Source organism: Volvox carteri (assembly GCF_000143455.1).
Source record: "Volvox carteri f. nagariensis unplaced genomic scaffold VOLCAscaffold_18, whole genome shotgun sequence".
In the NCBI taxonomy this organism is placed as follows: Eukaryota; Viridiplantae; Chlorophyta; class Chlorophyceae; order Chlamydomonadales; family Volvocaceae; genus Volvox; species Volvox carteri.
In genome coordinates, this window is record NW_003307561.1 from 1,430,125 (window position 1) to 1,451,541 (window position 21,417).

The following is a 21,417-nucleotide window of genomic DNA, read 5'->3' on the forward strand; positions in this document are numbered from 1 at the left end:
GGGTAGCCGGCGGGCATCATTTCTTGGACAAGAAGCATGTTCTCCCGAGCCCTGTCTGCAAGGCGATGGCGTCCTGGTTGCAGCGCGGCGCCCCAACGCATGAGGAATGTGACACAGGCGGCACGGTGTAATTTGCCCAACTATGCGAATTCCCATATTGACGTCAGGAGGTCCTTCCATTCCGGCAGGTATCCCCAGACTATTCATGCCGACTTCTTTCTTCCATTGGCCACATGTGTAGCTGACAGCGCAGCTTGCCTCTGCGATCCGGATAGATCTGCTATGAGTTTCAAGCACTACAAGGGCTGGCAGCCAACTTCCAGTCACAGTAAACGCTATTTCCCCTTGAAACCGTGCAAGATAAGGGTCCGTTGCAACGGACCTCAGAAGAAAGGAAGCAACAAGAAATAGGTAACCATTGAAGAAAAGGCAACAGCGCTTGCAACTTGATGTCGTGATGATGTTACGTACAAAACGGGGCAATACCGCTCCGGTCAAACCTGGCTTTGCACGTGTCCTGCTGCTGCTACACAACAAGATGCCGTGCACACCTCTCAAATCAGGCCCTTGTGGACACCTCCTTGAGACTTCCGCACCGCCCTTACCCTGCCTCCACTCGGCATCGTCTGTCCGGGAGTCGGCGGACTTTAGTCCGCAGTTCGATAACAGGGCAGAAAACAGCGGCTCCGCAGATATCATAACAGTCCTGCTTCCTGTCTTGATTGCCACCACACACCCAGGCATCACCCCGGACATATCAATGCCAAACGCCCTAAATGGTGTACGGCACTGATTCCCCTTCTGCAGCGCCCGCTGCGGCATCCCAATAGTGCACCACGCCCGCATCCTCGAGCAGCTGTCGTGCGGCCGCGGCGGAGCGGACAGTCTCGGAACGGAAGCCGTTGAATGCACGGCGTAGCACAGTGCCTTGCCACACCTGGCAGGGGCCGCAGCAAACAAACATAAAGGCAGCGGCAAGCAGCGCAGAATTTTGCTCGTCATAATCACGTTTATGACATGAAGTCGGGTTCGGGGGATTTAAGCAAGGACATGGACGCTCCAAGCAGGCGGGCGCTCCGTTATGGCCTGACCCCCCTGGGCATTGCGAGTGCCACACTGTGGCCCTTACGCACCAGAGTGCAGACGTTGGGCGGTGGCCGGTCCTCCTCGTCCTCGTCAGCGTCGTCCATGGCGGCGTCACCGTTGGGGTCGCGGCCCGCGGGTCGGCCCGCCGCCGGCGCCGTCGACCAATCGATGCGTCTCATCATCAATTTCGTGTACCTGCCCCGCCAGCAGGCAACAGCACAAAGACCACACGACCGACGTAGACCCACTGCCCTCATCGCCTCATCCAGCTCTACAAGCCATGCTATTAGCAACTTATGCTGGCTGAACGGTAACACGTTCCATTTTGGTCCCCAACCCTAAGCAGTCCTCCGGCAGGCCGTTCGCGACTATCGCTTGAATTAGTGATGGATCGCAACAACCCCACCCAGCCTTGGGTTCCCTAGTCTTAGACCCTTAGTGCCCTGAGCAGCCCTCAACCGGGTGAAACTAACCTCGTTTCCGCAATCCTTTGCAACCAGTTCTCAAAGCGGTCAAAGATCTCCGCAAGCGGGTTACAGCAACGTAGGATCGAACTCCCCCCCCTTGGGTTCTTTATAGGATTGGCAGAGGTCGATGCTAGAAGCACTGGCCCCCCTGGCCGCCCTCGGGGGCCACCACCGCATATACCGCTCCGTTCCCCATCTCCTCCCAGTCCCCACATCCGCACCTGCGTGTGGCCTTCTCGACGCCCTCCACCACCACCACACAAAATTCGTCGCTGACGACCATGATGCCTGAGAGGACCAAAGAGAAGGATTTTCTCAAAGAGGATCTCATGATTCTGCCACATGCCTTGGGCCGTCAACAACCTGAAGCAAACGGTGCTTTTCAACCATCTCCAAAACGCGGCCGGGGATGCGCGGTCTAAGCAAGGCACAGCAGGGTAAGGCATTTTCAAAATCCTCCGGTCACTCTGTTCCAGCCAGCGCAGACTGAACCGCGACGTCGTGAAAAGCAACCTTCCGGATGCGATTCCTTCCTCGCCTCCGCCACAGCCTCGAGTCAGCCAGCCCCTAGCTTTTGCTTGCCTCTTAGGGTCCAACAGCACCTAGCCCCCTCCCGCCCCAACACCCACCTGTCATGTGATTCTCCCGTGCATTGGCGTCCACCTTGAAACGATGCTGTGGGTCTGTTAACCGGCCCACTCGATACACGCTGCAGATCACGTCCACGCCCGTCGCCGCAGCGGCAGCGGCAGCTGCCGCTGCCGCAGCGCCGCGCTTCGCGCCCGTGCCGCGCGCGCCTACATCCGTAACACCCGTCTCCACCGCCGCCGCACCAAAGAGCTTGCGCAGCTTCTTCTCCCTGCGCTCTGCTGGTGTCAGCTTCCTTGCCAGATTGCGGTCGTCGTGTGCAGCCTGACGGGTAGTGGTAAGTTTGGGGGGGGGGGAAAAGAAGTAACAGGGACAAGGGCCATGTTTCAGTCCAAGCCTAAGAAAGGCAGGCACGGATAAGGCCCTCGGTGCTACAGGCTCCTCTCTCAACTTTCCACACAAAGCTCGCAAAGGACTTATTGTAGTCATCGCGTCAATGACCACACAGGCAAGTGGCAACTTCACTTCCTTGCTCGTCCCAGCTTCCCGCGCAAAGCACCCTTCCTCCCTCCCTACGCCCCTTCCTCTCCCCCTCTTCCTCTTTGCCACTTTGCCAAGCACACTCCTCGGCACTTGTTTCCTGTTTATCCTTGCATCATCATCATGTAATTCCCGACTTGACATGGGGCCCCCCCTTACCTGTCGTTCCGCCATCTGCTTGCGAACCTCCTTCTCCACCGCCGTGGGGTCCAGAGCCGCATCCGTGCCCAGCACTCGGTGCAGGTTGGCGATGCGGACCTTGGGCTTGGGCGGCTCCAACAGACCTGGGCAGCAGATTGCAGGTTGCAGCGGTGAGATGAGGAGGTTGGGAGTTGCCGCAGAGAGGAGGTTGTGTGTGTGTGTGGGGGGGGGGGGAAAGACGAGCCACGGACGAGTGAAGCTCCTGCCAAGAAAAGAGTGTACAAGAAGCAGGACTGGAGAGGGGGAAAAGAGTAGATGGGGGCCCAGGGCGGGAGTTTAGGCGAGTTCAGGAGGAGGATGTTGCAGAGTGCATGTTGGTAGCGTGCAGTTCGGGGATGTGGTCGCCGAACAAAGACATCCCCCAAACAAGGGGTGATCGATTTTGTTTCGCCGAGCGGAGAAAGCAGTGGCCCTGCGCGCAGCATCGCTCCAACCACATATGACTGTTACCCGCACGTCCAGCCACCCCTTCGCCGCCTTTCCCGTTTCCTCCAAGTCCGCACCTTCATGCAGCACATACCCAACACCCCGCCAGCCTACCAGGCAGACACAGCCCAGTCATCCCTCCTATCTGCCACCCCAACACGGCTGACAGGCAGCCGGCCAAACGCCACCCACCCTGCCGAATGAGCTCCTGCTTCTCCTTGTCTCGCGCCAATCGCCGCTGAGTGCGCAGCTTCTTGAGCTCCTTCTGGGTGAGCTTCAGGGGCTGGGGGGGAGGAGGGGGCGCCTCGGCGGGCGGCTCCAGCGGCACGGGATGCTCCACGTAGATAGTGATCTGCAGCGAGGAGATAGCGGGAATAAGAAATGAAGAGATTTTGTAATGGACCTGTGGCCTTTCAACGTTCAAAGGTTGAAGCTGTAGAAGAGTCTATTATATAGAAAAGGCAAGGAGAAGACGCGCAGGGTTGGGAACAAGGATGGATACCTGTTGATGAACCTGAGTAAGGGGATTTCCATTCATAAGGCCCTCTTTTGACTGCGGCGCACACACGCAACCACAGACTCCCCCCACCTCCATAAACTGGGCCTCGAACCATCCCCGGTTCCGCTCCCTCACCCACTTTTGCGCGACGCACCTTCACCCATTCAACCACAGCCGCGGCTCAACAGATGCACGCGAGCCAGGACTACAAAGAATCTAACACCACAGCTTTGTCCCTCCTCCTCCTCCTCGTTCCGCTCCACCGCCTACCCCTACCGCTCCAACCCAGCAAATCACCCACCCTGGCTTCCTTAAGCAGGAACGGCCCAAGCTGCCCCGCCGCCGCCGCAAGAGCCGCCTTCTGAACGGCCGCCCTCGCCGCCGCCGCCAGCTCCACTCCCCGCTGGCGGCCCCCCCCGCCCTCCCCCTCTTCCTCATGCTCCTGTTGACCTCCTCCCACATCCGCCATGTCCGCATCCAAGCTCCTTTCCCGGCCGGCTTTACCCCTAGCCTCCCCCTCCCCCTCATCGTCCTCGTCCCCCTCCCCATCCCCATCTCCGTCCCCCCCACTGCGACGGCCCCGCAGGAACAAGGCCTCCAGGACAGCTGCGTGAGCCTCCGCAGGTAGCTCGGGAACATCTTGCTCCAGGGAGGCGTGGGCCAGTAGCCCCCGGTCCCACCACTCCACTGCAGGGACAGGCTCGGCCTGTGCATGTGTGTAGGTGGGAGTGTGAATGTGTGTGTGGGGGGGGGAGGGGGAGAAGGGGATGGTATGTGGGACGTGTATCGTGCGCGGGAAGGGGAGGGAGCGGAGGGAAGACGAACCACGAACGAGTGAAGCTGATGGGAAGGGTAGACTGGTGGGGGGGGAGGGCAGCGAGGAATCCAATGATGATGCGCGGGGGGAGGGGGCAGAGAGCCAACTGCCGACAACCTCCCAAGCACCCTCTGCTGGGGGGGATGCGAAGGCGCGGGGGGAGGTGAAGTCAGGTGAGACGGGAAAGGAAATACGCGGGAGGGGCCCGGTACGAGTAGGAGGCAGTAAGAGTTGGAAATGTGTCATACCTGCGGGGGGGGGCAGGGAACGGGGATACGCATGTGGGGATACGACGAAGCATAATGACACGCCCACCCATCCAACCGCATCCCTAAACACCCTCCGAAAGCCCAACACGCCGCCAAGCGCTTCCCACACTCGCTGCCGTGTGCCCTTGGGGGCTCATCGTACGCCGCTTACCCACCGACCCACCTCCGGAGCCGGAGTTGCCTCCCGGGGTGCAGCCGCCGCCGCCGCGGCCTTGTCCCGCACCCCCAGCGGCACAGAGTTAGCGTCCAACGCGGCCGCCCCAGCACCCAGCGGTACGCGGTTGGGGTCGGCCGCCGCACCGCCGTAGTGCGTCAGCAGCGGTCCATTCACCCGGGGGCCGCCCTTACGGAAACCCGCAGCACCCAAATGGGATTTCAGCCTGCGGACGTGTGGGAGGGTTGTCATAATACGATAATATGGTACGATAAAATGAAGTCAAAGAAAGGGAAAACTGCGGACGCGTCCAAAGCACCGATGTACACTAACTGCTGCGGGAATGACGAACTGCTGCGGGAATCTACACGATGGATGAAGGCATGTATAGGGTGTCGGCATGTATAGGGTGTCGGCAGAAGTGACGGAAGGGAAAGAATACGTCATGGAGTAGACGAGCACCAGGTGCGTGTCAGAGGCGGTCCTAGCCCGCTAAGAAAACGTGTTCCAAGATGCGGCCGCATCGGTGTGTGTGTGTGGGGGGGGGATGTGGGGAAGACGAAGCGCACGTGCGCTAAGGGAAATCCCTTTTCTCTCCGTTCGTTCAAGGCACCATAGGGATTGAAGTATGAGGGGAAAGAGGGAAGACAGGGGAGTGAACTGTCGGAGCTGGAGCTGTCCGCTCCTCCCCCTCACCTGAATAGCTCAGCCTCCCGCTGGAAGCGGCCCTCATGCACGAAATCGAACCCCGCCCGCCGTCGGCGCTCGCCGCGGCGCGCCGCCGCGCCCCGGACCAGCTGCGGGTCATAGAAGCGGTCGTCCTCCTCCTCCTCCTTGGCAGCCGGTGCAGCCAGGGAGGGCGAGGGCAGCACGCTGGCGATGCCGGCAGCCTGGGGTTCGTTTGGGAGCAGCGATGGCTGTATGGGCTGATGAGTGCATGGGAGGGTGCATGGATAGGCGGATGGGTGGGTGGTGGGTGGGTGGTGTGATGACGCCCCAGGTGCAGTGCACAATGCCTCACAGTGCGTTGCGTGTACAAGGGAAAAGCGGTGGGAAACATACTGTGACAAAACTGCTGTCCGCTTCGTTCCCCAGCGCCTACACCTGGCGTGGCAGTAGTGTCTGTGCTCATAGTTGTGGGGCTACGCTACTGCCAGTGGCACCACACCACACCCCAACATGCCGCGATTTACACCCCTTCTGTGAACTAATCTCCTCGCCACAGAGGAAAGCCGAGCAACGCATTGATGCACTAATGCCAACAACATACCAAGCTAGCCCCCCCCTCTTCATCCATCCGACGCACCTTGCCCCCAGGCCCAAGTCCCAGTCCCCCCGGGGCCGGGGTAGCTCCCCCAGGCGGCAGCAGCGCCGCCGCAGCTGCAGCAAGAGAGGCCGGTACGCCAGGCAGACGCACCCCGGGGCCCAGTGCGGGCCGCACCGAAACCACACCTGTGCGGGATTCGGAGCAGCAACGACATGCATGCACAACAGCAACGTCAATCAGGAATGACAGCCCTAGAGCAGCGGTGGCCGCGCATGTGGCGTACAGGAGGAGACATATTTGTTTGTTTTTCAGGCACAACAGCTCCAGCAGCAACGGCGGTGCGACATCAAGCAGCAGCGGTATACACTGGGATCGGGGGATGGCAGCAAGGAAGGTGAAGCGATCAGGAAAAGAGGGGAGGGGAAAGACGAACCACGAACGAGTGAAACTGCTGCCAGGGCAAGAGTGTAGTAGGAGAGGGGACGGAAGTGCCGCAAAAGGGGTCGCTGAGTTGGTCAAGCGGACAAGGGCGGGGTAGAAAAGGGCGGACATCTGGCATGTGCAAGGGACATGATTCATCCAGGAGGACGCCAAACGCCGGAGGATTATTCTTTATAAGCTATGACTTTTAAATCAATGGAGGAGGTGCACGTCCAGTCGAGTCAAACCGCTTCTATTTGTCAATTTGGAGGGAAGACCAAAAATCTCGTGTCCACGAGCGTAGTGCTTTCCACAACGCCCTTCCTCACACAAACGTAAAATGCTCACAAAATCCCCAACCCCTCAAGAGACAATGCGCTATCCCGCCAGCCAACTATCGTCCGCTAGCCAGCCACGACGCGCGCCGGTCCTTGAAGAAGCCCGCTCCGAAGCCCCAATCCCGAAGCCAAACGATCCCACCTGGGGCTACGGCAGCAACCGCAACAGCGGGCCCTGCGGCGGCGGCGGCGGCACCGTTCGCAGCGACGGCGACAGGCAATCCCGCCGCGGCTCCCGCCGTTGTCGGTAATGGTACAGCAGAGCTCGCCGCAGCTGCAGTCGGAGCCTTAGCGGCGAGCTGCGGATTAGTGAAATCGGGGTGGCGTTCGTGTGTTGATCATGGTGTTTTGAAGACATTTACTGGCGGCGGGTTGCCCTTAGCGACGGTGTGCTGCTCTTCTCTGCCGTCACACAGCATTGATGAATGCCTTGCTCACAGACCTACGTTGGGCATCACCTGCTCCTGGAATAGCTGTCACCGCCTAGAGCACCAAGGGGCGGCTGCTGCCGCAGATCCATGTCATGCACCCTCCACCCTCCCTAGACCTGATACACATCTCATACTTGGATGGGAGCCGGCAGCGACACCCTAGCCAAGGCATTATGAGTGACTGCTGCGCAAATAGAGGGCCCAACCCCAGGGCGACCTGCCCGGAGATTGCTCCTCCTGCTGCTGGTGGCATGAAGGAAACTGCTACTTCCAAAGCTTGGAATTCACATCCGGTTGGCTTTCCGTCCTTAACCCCAGCCCCTCGGATGCCTAGTAGAGTTTGCCAGAAGATTATAGGTCTCAGAGCCAGAATCTCTCCCCTCTCCAGTTCCCCCTTCCTAGGGCGGAGTTACTCGAGCTACCTGCGGAAGCTTTGCTTTGAGCTTTTCCTGGATTTCTTTCTGTAGCTGCAGCGCCTTCTTTGCCTTCTCGAGCGCCTCCAGGTTCAGCGCAGCCCGGGCCGCTGGGGCTGCCGGTGGCGCCGACGCTGCCGGCCCCGTCACAGAAGCAGCGGCGGGCGCTGCTCCCGGCGGTGAAAGCGGCAGCTTTTGCAGCGCTGCTGCAGCGGCCTGTGCTACTGCTGCTGCTGCCGCTGCTGCTGCGGGTAGCTGTGCGCCTGGAGCGCCTGGGAGGTGGGCGGCAGGAACGGCGGGCACGAGGCCCGCGGGGCGAGCTGCAGGGGGCTGAGCATACTTGGCCGCAACCGCTGCCGCGAGGGCTGCTGCTGAAGCGGCAGCGTTGGGCACAGTGGCCGGTGCTGGTCCCGAGTCCCACCTGCGCGGTGCCGTGACGACATGGGCAAGGACGGCATGGATCACAACGCATGAGCAAGTCACATTTCAAAGCACCAATAATAGGCCATAAGGCCGCAAAGCTGGAGGGTGGCCAACTGCTGCGACCGGGATTACCGGCACACATTTGTCTTCATCCTAATCCCGATCAGGTTGAAAAAGATTGCTTACCTCCCGCGTTTTGCAAAAGGAGCAGTCTCGTCCGTGGATCCCTCCGCTTGGCGCTTCTCCATCTCAACAGCAACCTATACAGAATGACTCTACGGCATAGGAATGTGCATGCGTAGGTGATCAAGGTAATGAGAATAGGTACTGTTGATAATAAAAGCTTCTCCATGCCAGAAGGAATTGTCACCCAATCGTACGGATGCAGTATAACCTGGAGAGCCCCAACACAATTAAGCTTGCAGCACCATTTTTTACTCCTTTATTACTAGGATATAAGGATGCTGGCCCAGCGTGTCCAGCCTTTCCGCGCGGCGGCGGCTAGCCGGCGTCGCCTGACTGTTGTCTGCAAGGATTCGCGTATTGGGCGTGCGCCTATCGTCGTGCCTAAGGGTGTTACTGTCACGCTAGAGGGCAACCTCGTTCGCGTGAAGGTCAGCTTTCAGGCCGCACACGTGCGCTAGCGTCTTCACCGTGCTTACCAACCTTTTCACCTACACAGGGTCCCAATGGCGCTCTTGAGCAATTGCTGTCGCCGCGGGTAAAGGTTGAGCAGGTGCGCGGCTCAGCAGAGCGGGGTCCTTTGCCAGCCACGAGAATATGGCAGCCCAATTCATCGGGCGATGAATTTGCTTTGCCCGGCAGGTGGACGGCAAACTGAAAATTACAAAGCTTGGAGATGACCGCGTGGCGATGTCTCAACACGGTCTTAACCGGTGAGCGATCCTGCAGGCGTCCATGTCCGCCTCTCGAATATCAGCAACCGCATGGCTGACTTGAATGGTACTCTCTCAGGACCCTGGTAAACAACATCGTTATTGGTGTCTCGACGGGCTTTGAGAAGCGGATGGAAATGGTACGCTCACTTGAGGGTTGCGCGCTTGACCATTTGGTCGCCATGTCATGAATGCATGCATGCCTGGCGCGTGTGGCAGGTGGGCACGGGTTACCGTGCGAGCGTCGCTGGCAAGGAGCTGACCCTGAACGTTGGGTACAGCAAGCCACGTGTGTTGGAAATTCCGGAGGGGCTCAAAGTCGCTGTAAGTTCCCACGGGGGTAGATAGGGCTCGTTAAGCTAGCTTGTCGTTGTGGCATGAGGGACGTGTGGGTAGCAAGGGATGGGTTTTGCACAGGGCCCATCTCGGGACTGGGAGCTGGTCCATAGCCCAAGCCGCAGCTGCCATGGCTTATGTTGAGTATAACCACTGCGCGTAAAAACGGCAACAGCATGCTCCATCGTAGCTGTAGCAGGCTTCTTGCTGTCGCTGAGCTTCCGGTCGGCAACTCTTCCCCAACGTCGGTCTATACCTCTGCCTTGCTCTATCGGCATCGCTGTTGTAGGTGGAGAAGAACACCACGCTGGTCGTCTCTGGAGCGAACAAGGTGCAGGTGGGCGACTTCTGCGCCACCATCCGCCGGCAACGCCCGCCTGAGCCTTACAAGGGCAAGGGCATCCGGTACGCCGGGGAGTTCATCAAGCTCAAGGAAGGCAAGGGTGCTGGCGGCAAGAAGAAATAAGCAGGGGCAGCAACCTGACTGCTTACATGCTCTGCTGGAGTGCAGACTCAGCAGTAGTTCCGTGCTGTGGAGGATGTTTTTTGGCTATCTGCTTGGCTCGGCGGCCGCGGGATAGACTCTGCATGGCTGTTGGACTCCGTTTGCCATTTGAAAGTGCGCCTGACTGGCATGGGAACGGAATCGCACTCCTCCTGCTAGTCGGCGTGTGTCGCCATGTGCCGGATGGACACGCAGATAGGCGCTGGTGGTTTTGACTGTGTTAGTATCTGGTTGACCATGTCTGTGAGGCTGTTCTTATGCTTCCGGCTTTTTTTGCACGCGTGCGTGCTGGTTGCGATCCTCGCCTTGCGATGTCCATCATGGTCCCCGACCACGACCGGTGTCGTGTTTAGGAAGGAGGTTTAGAACGCGGGTGTGTAGCGCCGGCATGGGGAGGTGTGCGTGCTGCTTGGGGTGACAAGGCGCAACCTGGGGTGATCTTGTTGTATGGACGTGGCCGTGGGTTGGACGCACCCACTGAATGTAATTCGCCAGCGGTGGACACGCAGCTGACATATCAGGCAAGCCGGCGGCGCTTCCTGGCATGGTATGCATGTTGCGTTGAGAGTAAAGGTCATACTTCAGCAGTGCACTATAGCCCATGTTGGGGGCCCAAACCTATATCGCAGCTGCCATGGGCGATCTGCATGCATTGCTCAGCCCAAGGCCATTAATGGGTTGCGACTTGCCCTGCGCTAGCATATGGAAGAAACCCAAATGTTTGAATACCCCCAACAAGGCCATGTGATACCCTTTTTGAAAGTAGGTAGCTGGCCATCAGGTCGCCCTACTCGAGGAACAACTCTGCTTCATTGCCTTCTCTGGCATAACACGGTGCCGTACCGTACGGAATCAATCGCACACACTACACCGTTCACGTAACGTACACGGGCTATGCAACATTGCCAAATAACGAATAATGATTACGAACGATATACAACTCATACCACAGCCAACGCCTTATGTTCTCGCTTAGCGCATGATGGTTTCACCACAGCGATTTTCGCTTAACCTTTCTTCCTCCTTTGCAACTGGAACGGCCGTCCTTGTTGCGAATTGTCCTGGTAGCATCTGATTAGCCGTGTCGCCGTGAAGCGTGTAGGAAACCGCTGGTTTCTGGTTGGGGTGCGCAGAGCAGCCTTCCGCCATCTGCCGGTAGCTGTCTTCGTGAGGCTCTTTGCTTTCCCGAGATATGGCTGTGAGCTGTAGCCTGTAGGATGTAGCGCTTATTGGTTTGTATGAGAGCAACCCGCCCGCCCCGGTAATATATCTCTGTAGATGCTTCGCCAGGTGGGAAGGGTTCACCGGCGCTCTTGCGATTGCCGCATGCGTGCTTCCCTAGCCATGGCCCTATGCTGTGCCGTGCTGTAATGCCCTCTTGTAGGTAGGGAGCATCGCATGGCGCGAAGGAGTCAGAGCAGTGCTATATTTCGTTTGCTAGCTTGGTCATTTCTTGCCGGCTTCTCGCTCGTTGCCCGATGGTTGGTCCTCGATGTCCCTCCCCTAGCACCCGCCACCCCGCCAGTCCCGGCCAACTTATGCGGATGCACCATTGGCTGTAGGGAAGTACCCTGTTAAAATGCGTCGTGCAAGCGCCGACTCCTCTCTGTTCCCACGTCTTTTCACCAAAGGCCACCCGTTACTGACATCGTCTGTTACCTCGACTCACACACACACACACACATCGTCTGTGGTTTTCATCTCTTGGAATGTCCAAGGGTATGAAAACCGCCGAGCACTGGTTTTTTTCCAGGGTTGAGACCTTAGGAGTCTTCGCTCCTAAGGTGCACTGCCCAATACAGCCTGGAGCACAAGCATGGCGTAAGAAGGCAAAATCAAATGCATCATATGGGATGGCCGACAGCACTGATCTTCATTTCCCGAAGCCCTATTGGGATGCTGACATCCCGAGTACGACAGCTATCGGCACACGAAAGTTGTTAACTGTCGCGGATCATTTGCAAATGGCGATACAGCCCTCATCGCTTTGGAAACAAATAGAACGATGCCTCCTGAAGTTTGATCGCAACTGCCTTTGATTCTTTGCCAAGTGGTCATCATGTAAGCAGCATAGGCTTACTCGTTGCCGTACCATAGGCCCCCAAGCCTTGACAACTTAATTCTCTGTACCGGAATGTCGATCACTGGTCAGTGGTGTCAACTAAATCCAAATCACAACGCTGGCAAATTGACAGGCTTGTGTCTGCATATCACGCCGCCCCGATCAACGTACACGTGACTGCTGAACCATGCTCGGTAAGCATACAACGTGTGTGACGTTAAGGAGCAGCATGTTACGGACAAGATCAGATCAAAGACGGAAGCCTGGGTTCCTTGGGGGCCACTTGGACTGTATAGAGCCCTAGCAATGTCATTCGTCGCTATCCCTTAATGCATTGTGGGACAGGACGGTCGCCATCAATTGAATTTCCTGATGTTTATTTGTATGTTTTCACAGGACTGAAGTTGAACCAGCGCTGCGCTGGCTCGCGGGCTAAGCCGACGCCGGTGCCGGCGCGTGGACGGAAGGCTTGCGTCTCGGTCCAGGCTGCCGCTTCAGGCAAGGTGAAGAAGGTCGTCCTTGCTTACTCCGGTAAGTTGACTCGGCTGATTTGCGGGCACGTGTTGACGATGATTGCACGACTGATGGTTCCTTTGTCCGACAGGGGACGTTCCGACAGTGTTAACACTTGTTAAGACCATACTTCCTTTGATGCTTCGTGTCATCATCATTCGTCAACCTAACGTCACGTTCTCGCCTCCGCTGTAGGTGGCCTCGATACATCGATCATCCTAAAGTGGCTCCAAGATACTTACGGCTGCGAGGTCGTCACCTTCACCGCTGATCTTGGTCAGGTAGGCATGTTTACGTCGCAGCACTGGCAACCCACGTGCAGGCACGCAGGCATGTATCAGCAACCTTTGACGCTTCACTTCCCCGCTTCCCCACTTTTCTTGGCCCTGCGCGTCCCATGCCCCTCCGCACTCTTCCGCCTATCTGTACTCGGCCACTCTCCTCCGCACGCACGGCCCTCGCTCATATCACAGGGTGAGGAGCTGGAGCCAGCACGCGCTAAGGCCGAGAAGATGGGCGTTAAGCAGATCTTCATTGACGACCTGCGTGAGGAGTTCGTGCGTGACTACGTGTTTCCTATGTTCCGGTAGGTGTACGTGGCGGGGCCCATGTGGGTTGGGGTGGGGTAGGGGTAGGGGTGGAGGTAGGGGTAGGGGTGGGGGGTGGATGTGGCGGTGGGGCAAACTGTGGGAAAAGGTCGACGTGTGTCAGCCCTCTTCATGCTAACGAACCCACGTGCACATAAAACATAAAACCTTCATGCAATTAGAAGAGGGCACTGTCCGGGGCTTTCCTGCCCGTGCCCGTTATGGTTTCCCCCTCGTCCTTTCAGCAGAAAGTGCTGGTTCGGAAACATCTTCCATCAGCTCTCTGTCCCAAAGGGATTTAGGTCGTTGAAGTAATGCGTACGGTCATACGATGCTTCGCATGTGCATGTGTGTGTGTGTGTATGCTCCTCTCTCGCCCGCCTGCCCACCCGCCCGCCCACCCAATCACATTGGCGCCCACTCATCAGGCGGTTGGGCCCACTTCGCAGAACTAACTACCCCTCCCATTCGCTCACCTACCCCCCCCCCCTCAGTGCGAATGCGCTGTACGAGGGGACCTACCTGCTTGGCACGTCCATTGCCCGGCCCCTCATCGCCAAGCGGCAAATCGAAATTGCTAAGGAGGTGGGCGCGGATGCCGTGTCGCATGGAGCCACTGGAAAGGGTAACGACCAAGTGCGCTTCGAGGTCGGGTAGGTGAAGGGGGGAAAAGCCCAACAACCTCAGTGGCCTTTACTTTACTCCCGGGGGAAAATGATTGGTGTCAAAGTTTTTTTGAATATCAGCTCAGGGTGCTTTTGTCCAGATTCGGTTGGAATCCCGCTGGTCCGCATCTTGAGGCGGAGATGGATAGTGGTGTGGTGTCTTGTGTGCGCCCTAGCAGGGTAGAGGGCTGTGTTGGCGGGGCGGCCCGACCTTTTCTAGTTCCAGTTGGTGGAGGTAGGAGTCCAGTTAGTGGTTGAAGGTAATGGCCCATGCAGTTGTCCCGCGGGGTTGAGGGGTGAAGGCGTCCCGTCCGGTGGTGGGGGGCCTCGAGTGCTGGGCGATGACTAGTGATGAGCCCTGTGAGGGCCAGCCAGTTTTTTTTTGCAGTGTTTTATTTTACAGAGCGAGGCTGTTGTGGCGCGCTGCTGTCGAGGTGTGATGATGATGTTCCGTTGCTGAGATCCTCTTGGGCTCCGGTATCTGGCGGGATTTGGCCATTTGGCTTTGGATGGAACAGCAAGGAAGGGATGGAAAGGGAGGCCAGTTTGGTGTTTTGGAGATGCCCCGCTTCCATCTGTGGACAGCAATCACTGCAGTGAAGCGCAGTGGATGGCGGTGCCATTGCGGCCGGGCTGCTGGGTCCCGAGTATTCCGGTGCTGTCACCGCTGCCTGCCTGCCTGCTAGCCGCCATGTAGGTGTAACCTGCGTAGCCTGCACCTTGGAGATCCCCCGTATATGTGTATTTGACCGTCCGGGATTTACCTACTTGAGTCTGTTTTTGTGTCCACCGGCCCTCGCCTTGGCGGCCTCGCTGCCTCATTCCTTGAGTGTGTACTGCTGCGGAGAGGATCCGCTACCCGGTCCCATCCCTTCTAGCTTATCATGTGATCGCGCGTGCACGTGCGTTTGCCGTACGTGCTGTCACGTGAGCATCCGTACTGATACTGCGCGCTCCGAATGTGTCAGCTGTTCCTCGTTGCTTGACAGCAGCATATTGCTGCTGCCTGGCCCCTGCTGCTGTACTACCACAACCTCAACCACCCCACCACGGCCAACAACACCCACACCAAACAACACCAACAACACCCGCACCCACACCAAACAACACCAACAACACCAACACCAAACAACACCCACACCCACACCAAACAACAACAACAACAACAACACCACCAGGTACTACTCCCTGAAGCCGGACATCAAGGTTATTGCCCCCTGGCGTGAGTGGGACCTCCTGTCTCGCACCAAGCTGATCGAATACGCCGAAACAAATGGCATCCCCGTGCCGCAGGTGGGAGGAAGTTTGCGTGTGCGTTTTCGCGCACGAAAGTTCGTATGTACGGCGAATCATACGTGCAGGAAGTTGTTTCGTGGCGTTTTATGTTTTATAGCCGAGATCATTTCGAGGCTTGCGGTACATGATGCGACCATGTAGCGTCCTTCATCGTTTACCCTGCAGCGATAGAACTGGTATCCAGAACCTCTTGGCAATGCCAGCTCAGTGTGTGAATGGCGTTGCGGGACATCAACACGTGGGGTGTGATGGGCGGAGAGCGCTCTACTATTTTCTCCCTTTATGGATAAAAGGCTGCATGCTATTCTCCACGTTTCCATTTGAAAACCCGCAGAAGAAACGCGGCGAGCCGCCGTACAGCATGGACGCCAACCTGCTGCACATCAGCTACGAGGGTAACGCCCTGGAGGACCCATGGGTCGCTCCGGAGGAATCCATGTTCACTCGCTCTGTGTCTCCCGAGCAGGTGCGGGGGGGGCCCTCCATCCCTTCGACTAGTGGTTGGGAACAGGGGGCTTGCACAAGGGGGGGCGGGCCTCCCCGCGGTCCCGACATCCGCCTGTCAGATCCCAGCTTCCTGGATCCTGAAGTTGTGTTTCCTGTCGTACCGAGAAAGTACGACATGCCCCTTCCTGGCCAGCCAAATGCAAGAAGCATGAAGCACGTTCAACAAGAAGCATGAAGCGCGCACGGGGACTCATCGGCACTGCTCTGGTAAACGGTGTTTACAAGAGCGCTGAAGTGGCTGTGATGTGATTCCGGAGGGAAGGGGGAAAGAGAACCTGATTTATCAGTAGAGAGAAGGTGCAAGGGAAGGCGGCGGCTCGACACTTGACCACCTTCAGAATTAGTACTACTTGCGAACGTGCGGATGATCAAACCTCCGTTGGTTTCGGTTTTTGAAGTGAAGTGAGGTCCGAAGAAGAGCATCCTCTCCTATTTCCCTTAGCGGGCAGTTGCCCTCCCTGGCGCCTAGTGCTGCTGTGCCTTCCCACCATCACAGGCTCCTGACCAGCCGACGACCATTGAGCTGGAGTTTGAGGGGGGCAACCCCGTCGCGATTGACGGAGTGCGCATGAGCCCTGCCACGCTGCTCACCAAGCTGAACGAATTGGGAGGTGGGTCCGGGGCTGCGCTTCGCAACACCTCCTCCGAAACACCGTATCCCGAATTACCATCAAAATATGTAACCGAAAATGATCCTCAATGCTTTACCTGGCCATGAAGTAAGGGCTCGTTTCTGGGGGAGGTCGGGTCCTCTCGCTCGGTTCGTTTTCATGAAGTGCGGTGGCGGGTGGTTCTACCTGTATTCCCAACGTGGCCTCCTGTGCGGGGCGGGAGCGGCGGCCAGAGGAGTGCACTGGCCGTTACAAACGCCCACGGGTTCGGCCGCACTATGCACACTCGTTATGTCGTTTAGGACTACCCGCACTTGTAGCTCTCTCCCCTCCGCCCCCCCCCTTCCCCCTCTCCTCAACCCGGGCTTGATGTATCCCCCGACCCACTGCTCACCATGCATCCCTCACCACGCCACACCACACACACACACGCACCGCACCCCCACGCAGGTGCCAACGGTATTGGCCGTGTCGATTTGGTGGAGTCTCGTTTCGTGGGCATGAAGAGCCGCGGTGTGTACGAGACGCCTGGTGGCACCATCCTGCAGGTGGCTCACAGGTGCGTGGTGCGGCTGTTGAGCCACCCCCACTTCCCCGCGGGGGAGGGAGGGAGGGAGGGGGTATACGGGAGCATGCGCGTGCGCTGCAGGGAGGGATAGGCCGGCTGGGCGCTCTTGGGGCGCAGGGGTAATGTCTTCGGCAGCACACGGCCAGGTTCACGCAGCAGAGCAGGGAGAAGCTGCCGGTTGCGGATGGAAAAGGTGGGAGGGTAAATAATATCGAGCTATCATGCATGGCTGCTATGATTGGCTCACGGCACTTGTAGTATCGTATTGGCAGGTTGTGATTAGGCGGACTCTCGCTTTGTTAACCTACAGTCCTTCTGCCCCCTCATCGTCCTGCCCTCAACCCGTTGTCGCTCTTTTTCGCTTCCGTGTTTCGTCCCGCAGGGCTATGGAGTCGATTACCCTGGACCGCGCTGAGCTGCACCTCAAGGACGACCTGATGCCTCGCTACGCTGAGCTCGTGTACAACGGCTTCTGGTTCAGTCCGGAGCGAGAGGCGCTGCAGGCGCTGGTCGACAAGACGCAGCAGTTCTGCACAGGTAAGACGAGCTGAATATCGCTCAGGGGTGGAAACAGGAAGGAAGGCAGCAGCAGGAGAAACAGAGCGGTGGCGAAGGCAGCTGTGGATGGGATTGAGGAGCCGCATGCGCCCACGCAAATGCCATGGCGGGCACACTTTTATTCCCCCGTGCCGTGTAACACACAACCTCCCCCCGCCCAAACACACATACGCTCCATACCCCGCCCCCGCAGGTGCCGTGCGTGTGAAGCTGTACAAGGGCAACGTGCAGGTCTCCGGCCGCAAGAGCCCGTTCTCACTGTACGACAAGGTAGGCGCCAAAAAAGTAGCAATAAAATAGCAATAATGACGATAATTATAATAATGATAATAATAATAATAATAATAATAAAGGATAATAAAGGACAATAAAGGATAATACGCCTCAGTCCTAACTAAGGCAATTGTATTAAGGAGGCTTGGGGGTGGTGGAGAGGTTACGATGGGCGGTTGACACCCTCGCGTGCGCGTTATCCAACGCAGGTCATTGCTTCGTTCGAGGACGACAAGGGGTTGTACAACCAGGCGGATGCAGGCGGCTTCATCAAGCTGCAAGCGCTTCGGCTCCGCACGCTGGGCGTCAACCGCTACAAGATGCTTTGAGAAGCTCTCGAGGGGATATAATATTGAACCCTCGCTTCGTCAGACGTTGAGCGGTTGAGAGGCACTTGGCGCTTCCTACCGGCGCAAAATCCCGAAGCAGTTGTTACAGACCCGAACTCGGGTGCACAGCGAAGCCCAGCATGCACATGGCTCAGCTCTTCCCTGTGTAGCACGGCAAGAGTAGGGAATTACGGACTGCTGCGTTGTACTATTTTGGTTCTCACTGCGTGCGATGCGTCAGGTACAGCAGCTCTCGGTAGTGAGCGAGTGGCCGATGATGTGAAAAAACTTATTATGCGGCTGGGTGTGGCCCTGGGTGTGGCCCTGTCTAGTGGTGGTGGCTACGGCGGTGCAATATTTCGCAGGGCGAGGGCGCGCTGGAGTACATATCCTGGGGTCCATGTTTTGTGGCATCCTGCCGTCTTATCCGCGCATACGACTGCCTCCGGGTGTGCTGTGTGTGAACGTGCGTGGGGCATGCCCATGACTGGACCGGATCCGCTTTTAATGAGAGTTTTGGGATCTGGTGTCGCTTGTCGCTTGCCGCCCGTGATTGGGTGGCGAAGCACTCTGGGACTCGGACCTGAGGGGCGGCTAGGAGGCGGTGCGTGCCAGCAGCGCGGATGGTGAAGTGCTAGGTCATGTGGATGCGGACCCCTTCTTGTGCCCCCCTCCCAGCTGCCGCAGTGCAAGGGGTAGACGGTACGTGCTAATACACGCGTGTGGCCTGGCGCACTGACGGCCTGGGGATAGGTAGAAGGGAGAGATAGCAGGCGTCCGTTTTCCTTCGCATTGATCAATATTTTATGTTATCCCTCTTGGAATGTAGGCGGGATATGTCGTCTGGGGAGAGCGAAGGCGCCGGATGGAGGAGAGTGTGCAACAGTTTGCGTGTAGTGTTTTGTGACGGCTTCGATGACGTGTTTCTGACGGCGGCCCATGCAGCTTACTCCGGGAAGATGGAACGGTGGTGGAAGGGGCTATCCTTGCGGAATGGAGTTTTGATTCGCACCTGACAGGTTTTTTCTATAGTGGTTGAACAGTCTTTGTGTGGAAGGTGCTGGTGGTCAAGCCCGAGCTTCTCCGTCCATTCCCCACTTTGTTTTGTGTTTTGGTTCTAGCATTGACAAGGAGCGTTGGTGGATGGGGTAGTTCGCTCGGACTGGCTGGAAACTTTGACAAGATGACTACGAAGACAAATGTAAGAGACCTTCTCGGGTATGGGACGTCTATGACGGTGTGTGCGCAGGTGCAATACGGTAATTGAACTATAAATATGTATGATAGCGTTTTTTGGAGGGAAGTTTGTTGGAGTCCTTGCGGCACAGCCCTTACTATCTATGGACGCCTTTCAGTGACTGCGATCTAAAGAAAGTGAAGCCAGTACCCTTCAGAGGTCGATTTTGTTACAGGAAGGGGACATGCAGTGTACCCTCTGTTCCCTCGACAACACGTAAAAACGCAGAATGCACACACGTGAGCCTTATTCCTTTTCCTGTAGCCTCTGCGCGCGGCGTACATCACGTGTACATCCGCGCCCCACACCAGACGTGAAGAGCCCGGATTGTTGCTCGGATGCCTGGACTTGCAGGCTAAAGAGCTGTCGGTGCGCTTTTGGAGTAGGGTCCATAGGATCTCGTCGGCGGACCCAAAGCCGAATTGGACCACCAACCAGCCTTTCGTATTCAGGGATCATATTCCAGAGGAGCGGGATGAGGGATTGGGTTACCGGTTCTGGTTCCGCTTTGTGCAATACATTAGCACGGGCTGACACCTTAGGACGCTGGCCGTTGTCCCACCTTTAATAAGATTGCCTGCCTTAGGGCTTTTACATCCTCGCAACGGGGTCAAAAAGCAGTACGCGCACGAAAACATGTACCAAGATGCGTAAGCAGTATGATGACCTGTTGTACGCCGCTAGCAATTCCATCTGTCGCTTTCCATCACGCAGCACTGACATCGTGTTTCGTCGCCGTTGCGCTATTTAAGATGACAAGGTTCCCAGACAAGGTTTTGCAAAGGCCTCCCCACGGCACGGTGTTGCTGACCTTGCTTGGGATGTTATTTATGCAGCCCAACGTATGGGGGCCTTCGCTTCGCCGGGAGGCGAGCAGTGCACAGGCAATCTTGAGGGCGTTTGCCAAACCCCAGTGGGGTCGCCGTTCACGTGTCCCGAACATGAAGAGGCAGGGACTCAGCCGGCGACATTTATGCTGCGTCTTCGCCCATCAGATGACACAGCAATACCTCCATCCCCAAACGCAACACGCAGCTCTGTGATGCATATTGGCACAGGCAACTTATGCACGCATGCATTTCCCTTAAAAAAAAAAGCAATGTACACCAGACGGGATTGATCAAACCATACGCCATACGTGGCTGTAAGCGTTATTCACACCGTACAAACCCTACCCTACTTACTCGCTGTCGTCTATCCAGCAAATGAATTGAGCTTCCTTACCCGGTGCCAACTCCTGCAGGTAGACCCTCTAACCGCGGATATCCCGTAAATCCCAAATGCGTACCATGGGATTGCAAATCAACCCCTCGCACCTCGCACCTCGCGCACCGACTTCCATTTCAAACACCGCCTTGAACGCAGCACGCCGCTTTCTCCTTTTTCTCACTAACTACGCAACGAACTGCTACAGTCCCTACAGTCGCTACGACTTTGGCGTTCGCAAAGCTGTGCGAGACGCCCTGTCCGCCATAACTTATTTGCGGTTCCTCGGCGTTCCTCATCAAAAACGCATTCGCGCCCTAGCATTCGTCAGTTCTGCTTTGTACTTCTAACCGACACCACTATCACGCAGTACCCCTTCCCAAGGAGGTTCGAGCGAGGTTCAGTGCGAAACGAGCCAACAGATGCGATCCCTTGATGTAACCAAAACAATGCTTAGCAAAGCGATTAGCAAAGCAAGCTGGGTTAACCCTGTTTCCCCAACCAAAGAGCCGGTGCGTTGACCCGGGGCATCGCGGGGCATACGACGTGCCCAAGCGCAACCAATTGTCCAACAAATGCCTGTAGGCAACCAAAGAGTGGACTGGAAAAACATGCTTTCGAGGTGCATGAAAGGGCGTGGAAAGAAAACGCCAAGTCCGTAAAACCAATGGTCACCACCACAGGTTGCAACTACCCCAAGCAACAACTGGATACAATCGCCAAACGCAGCCACCAGGCACAACAACCGAATGCAACCACCATTAACTACCAGACCCAACTACCTGTCTGGTGCAATCGCAATTCATGCCATATCATATTAAGCAGGGGCTTTCACTCACTCGCATGCTTCACGGCATATTATTAAGTTTGGACATTCTATTGGGGCATGTCCAAGGCATCCCTACGGGTAGTGCCACCTCTCCCCATGC

At 57.2% G+C, this 21,417-nt stretch overlaps 3 protein-coding genes across 3 annotated transcripts; 2 read left to right on the forward strand and 1 right to left on the reverse strand.

Annotated features, from left to right (window-relative positions):
• Window positions 1–772: 772 nt before the first annotated feature.
• On the reverse strand, window positions 773–8,337 carry VOLCADRAFT_104716 (uncharacterized protein; the record flags this gene model as incomplete). Its single annotated transcript, XM_002950412.1, has 13 exons — window positions 8,257–8,337; window positions 7,926–8,050; window positions 7,215–7,371; window positions 6,354–6,499; window positions 5,744–5,973; window positions 5,057–5,273; window positions 4,109–4,513; window positions 3,501–3,660; window positions 2,841–2,965; window positions 2,183–2,465; window positions 1,775–1,841; window positions 1,134–1,281; window positions 773–937 (listed from the first exon to the last, which is right to left on the reverse strand). Exons 7-13 carry the CDS (start codon window positions 4,274–4,276, stop codon window positions 773–775), a joined length of 1,116 nt encoding a protein of 371 aa, XP_002950458.1. The 5' UTR covers window positions 4,277–4,513; window positions 5,057–5,273; window positions 5,744–5,973; window positions 6,354–6,499; window positions 7,215–7,371; window positions 7,926–8,050; window positions 8,257–8,337.
• Window positions 8,338–8,789: 452 nt separating this feature from the next.
• prpL6 (plastid/chloroplast ribosomal protein L6) lies at window positions 8,790–10,136 on the forward strand. The gene is made up of 6 exons (XM_002950285.1): window positions 8,790–8,953; window positions 9,022–9,075; window positions 9,165–9,235; window positions 9,315–9,375; window positions 9,455–9,559; window positions 9,861–10,136. Exons 1-6 carry the CDS (start codon window positions 8,801–8,803, stop codon window positions 10,035–10,037), a joined length of 621 nt encoding a protein of 206 aa, XP_002950331.1. The 5' UTR covers window positions 8,790–8,800; the 3' UTR covers window positions 10,038–10,136.
• Window positions 10,137–12,228: 2,092 nt separating this feature from the next.
• Window positions 12,229–19,265, forward strand: ags1 (argininosuccinate synthase). Its single transcript, XM_002950286.1, has 12 exons — window positions 12,229–12,332; window positions 12,535–12,669; window positions 12,847–12,932; window positions 13,125–13,237; window positions 13,733–13,891; window positions 15,082–15,196; window positions 15,534–15,665; window positions 16,203–16,317; window positions 16,768–16,876; window positions 17,268–17,422; window positions 17,637–17,713; window positions 17,926–19,265. The coding sequence occupies exons 1-12, from the start codon at window positions 12,326–12,328 to the stop codon at window positions 18,043–18,045; spliced, it is 1,323 nt and encodes a 440-aa protein (XP_002950332.1). The 5' UTR covers window positions 12,229–12,325; the 3' UTR covers window positions 18,046–19,265.
• The last annotated feature ends 2,152 nt before the right edge of the window (window positions 19,266–21,417 follow it).

Excerpts from the sequence above, each read along its gene's own strand:
- prpL6 (XM_002950285.1), top strand. The coding sequence starts at position 8,801 with ATGCTGGCCCAGCGTGTCCAGCCTTTCCGCGCGGCGGCGGCTAGCCGG. Across the intron at positions 9,236-9,314 it reads TCTCAACACGGTCTTAACCG|GACCCTGGTAAACAACATCG; the intron begins GTGAGCGATCCT and ends GTACTCTCTCAG. Across the intron at positions 9,560-9,860 it reads CGGAGGGGCTCAAAGTCGCT|GTGGAGAAGAACACCACGCT; the intron begins GTAAGTTCCCAC and ends TCGCTGTTGTAG.
- ags1 (XM_002950286.1), top strand. Across the intron at positions 15,197-15,533 it reads ATGGCATCCCCGTGCCGCAG|AAGAAACGCGGCGAGCCGCC; the intron begins GTGGGAGGAAGT and ends GAAAACCCGCAG. Across the intron at positions 15,666-16,202 it reads GCTCTGTGTCTCCCGAGCAG|GCTCCTGACCAGCCGACGAC; the intron begins GTGCGGGGGGGG and ends CCACCATCACAG.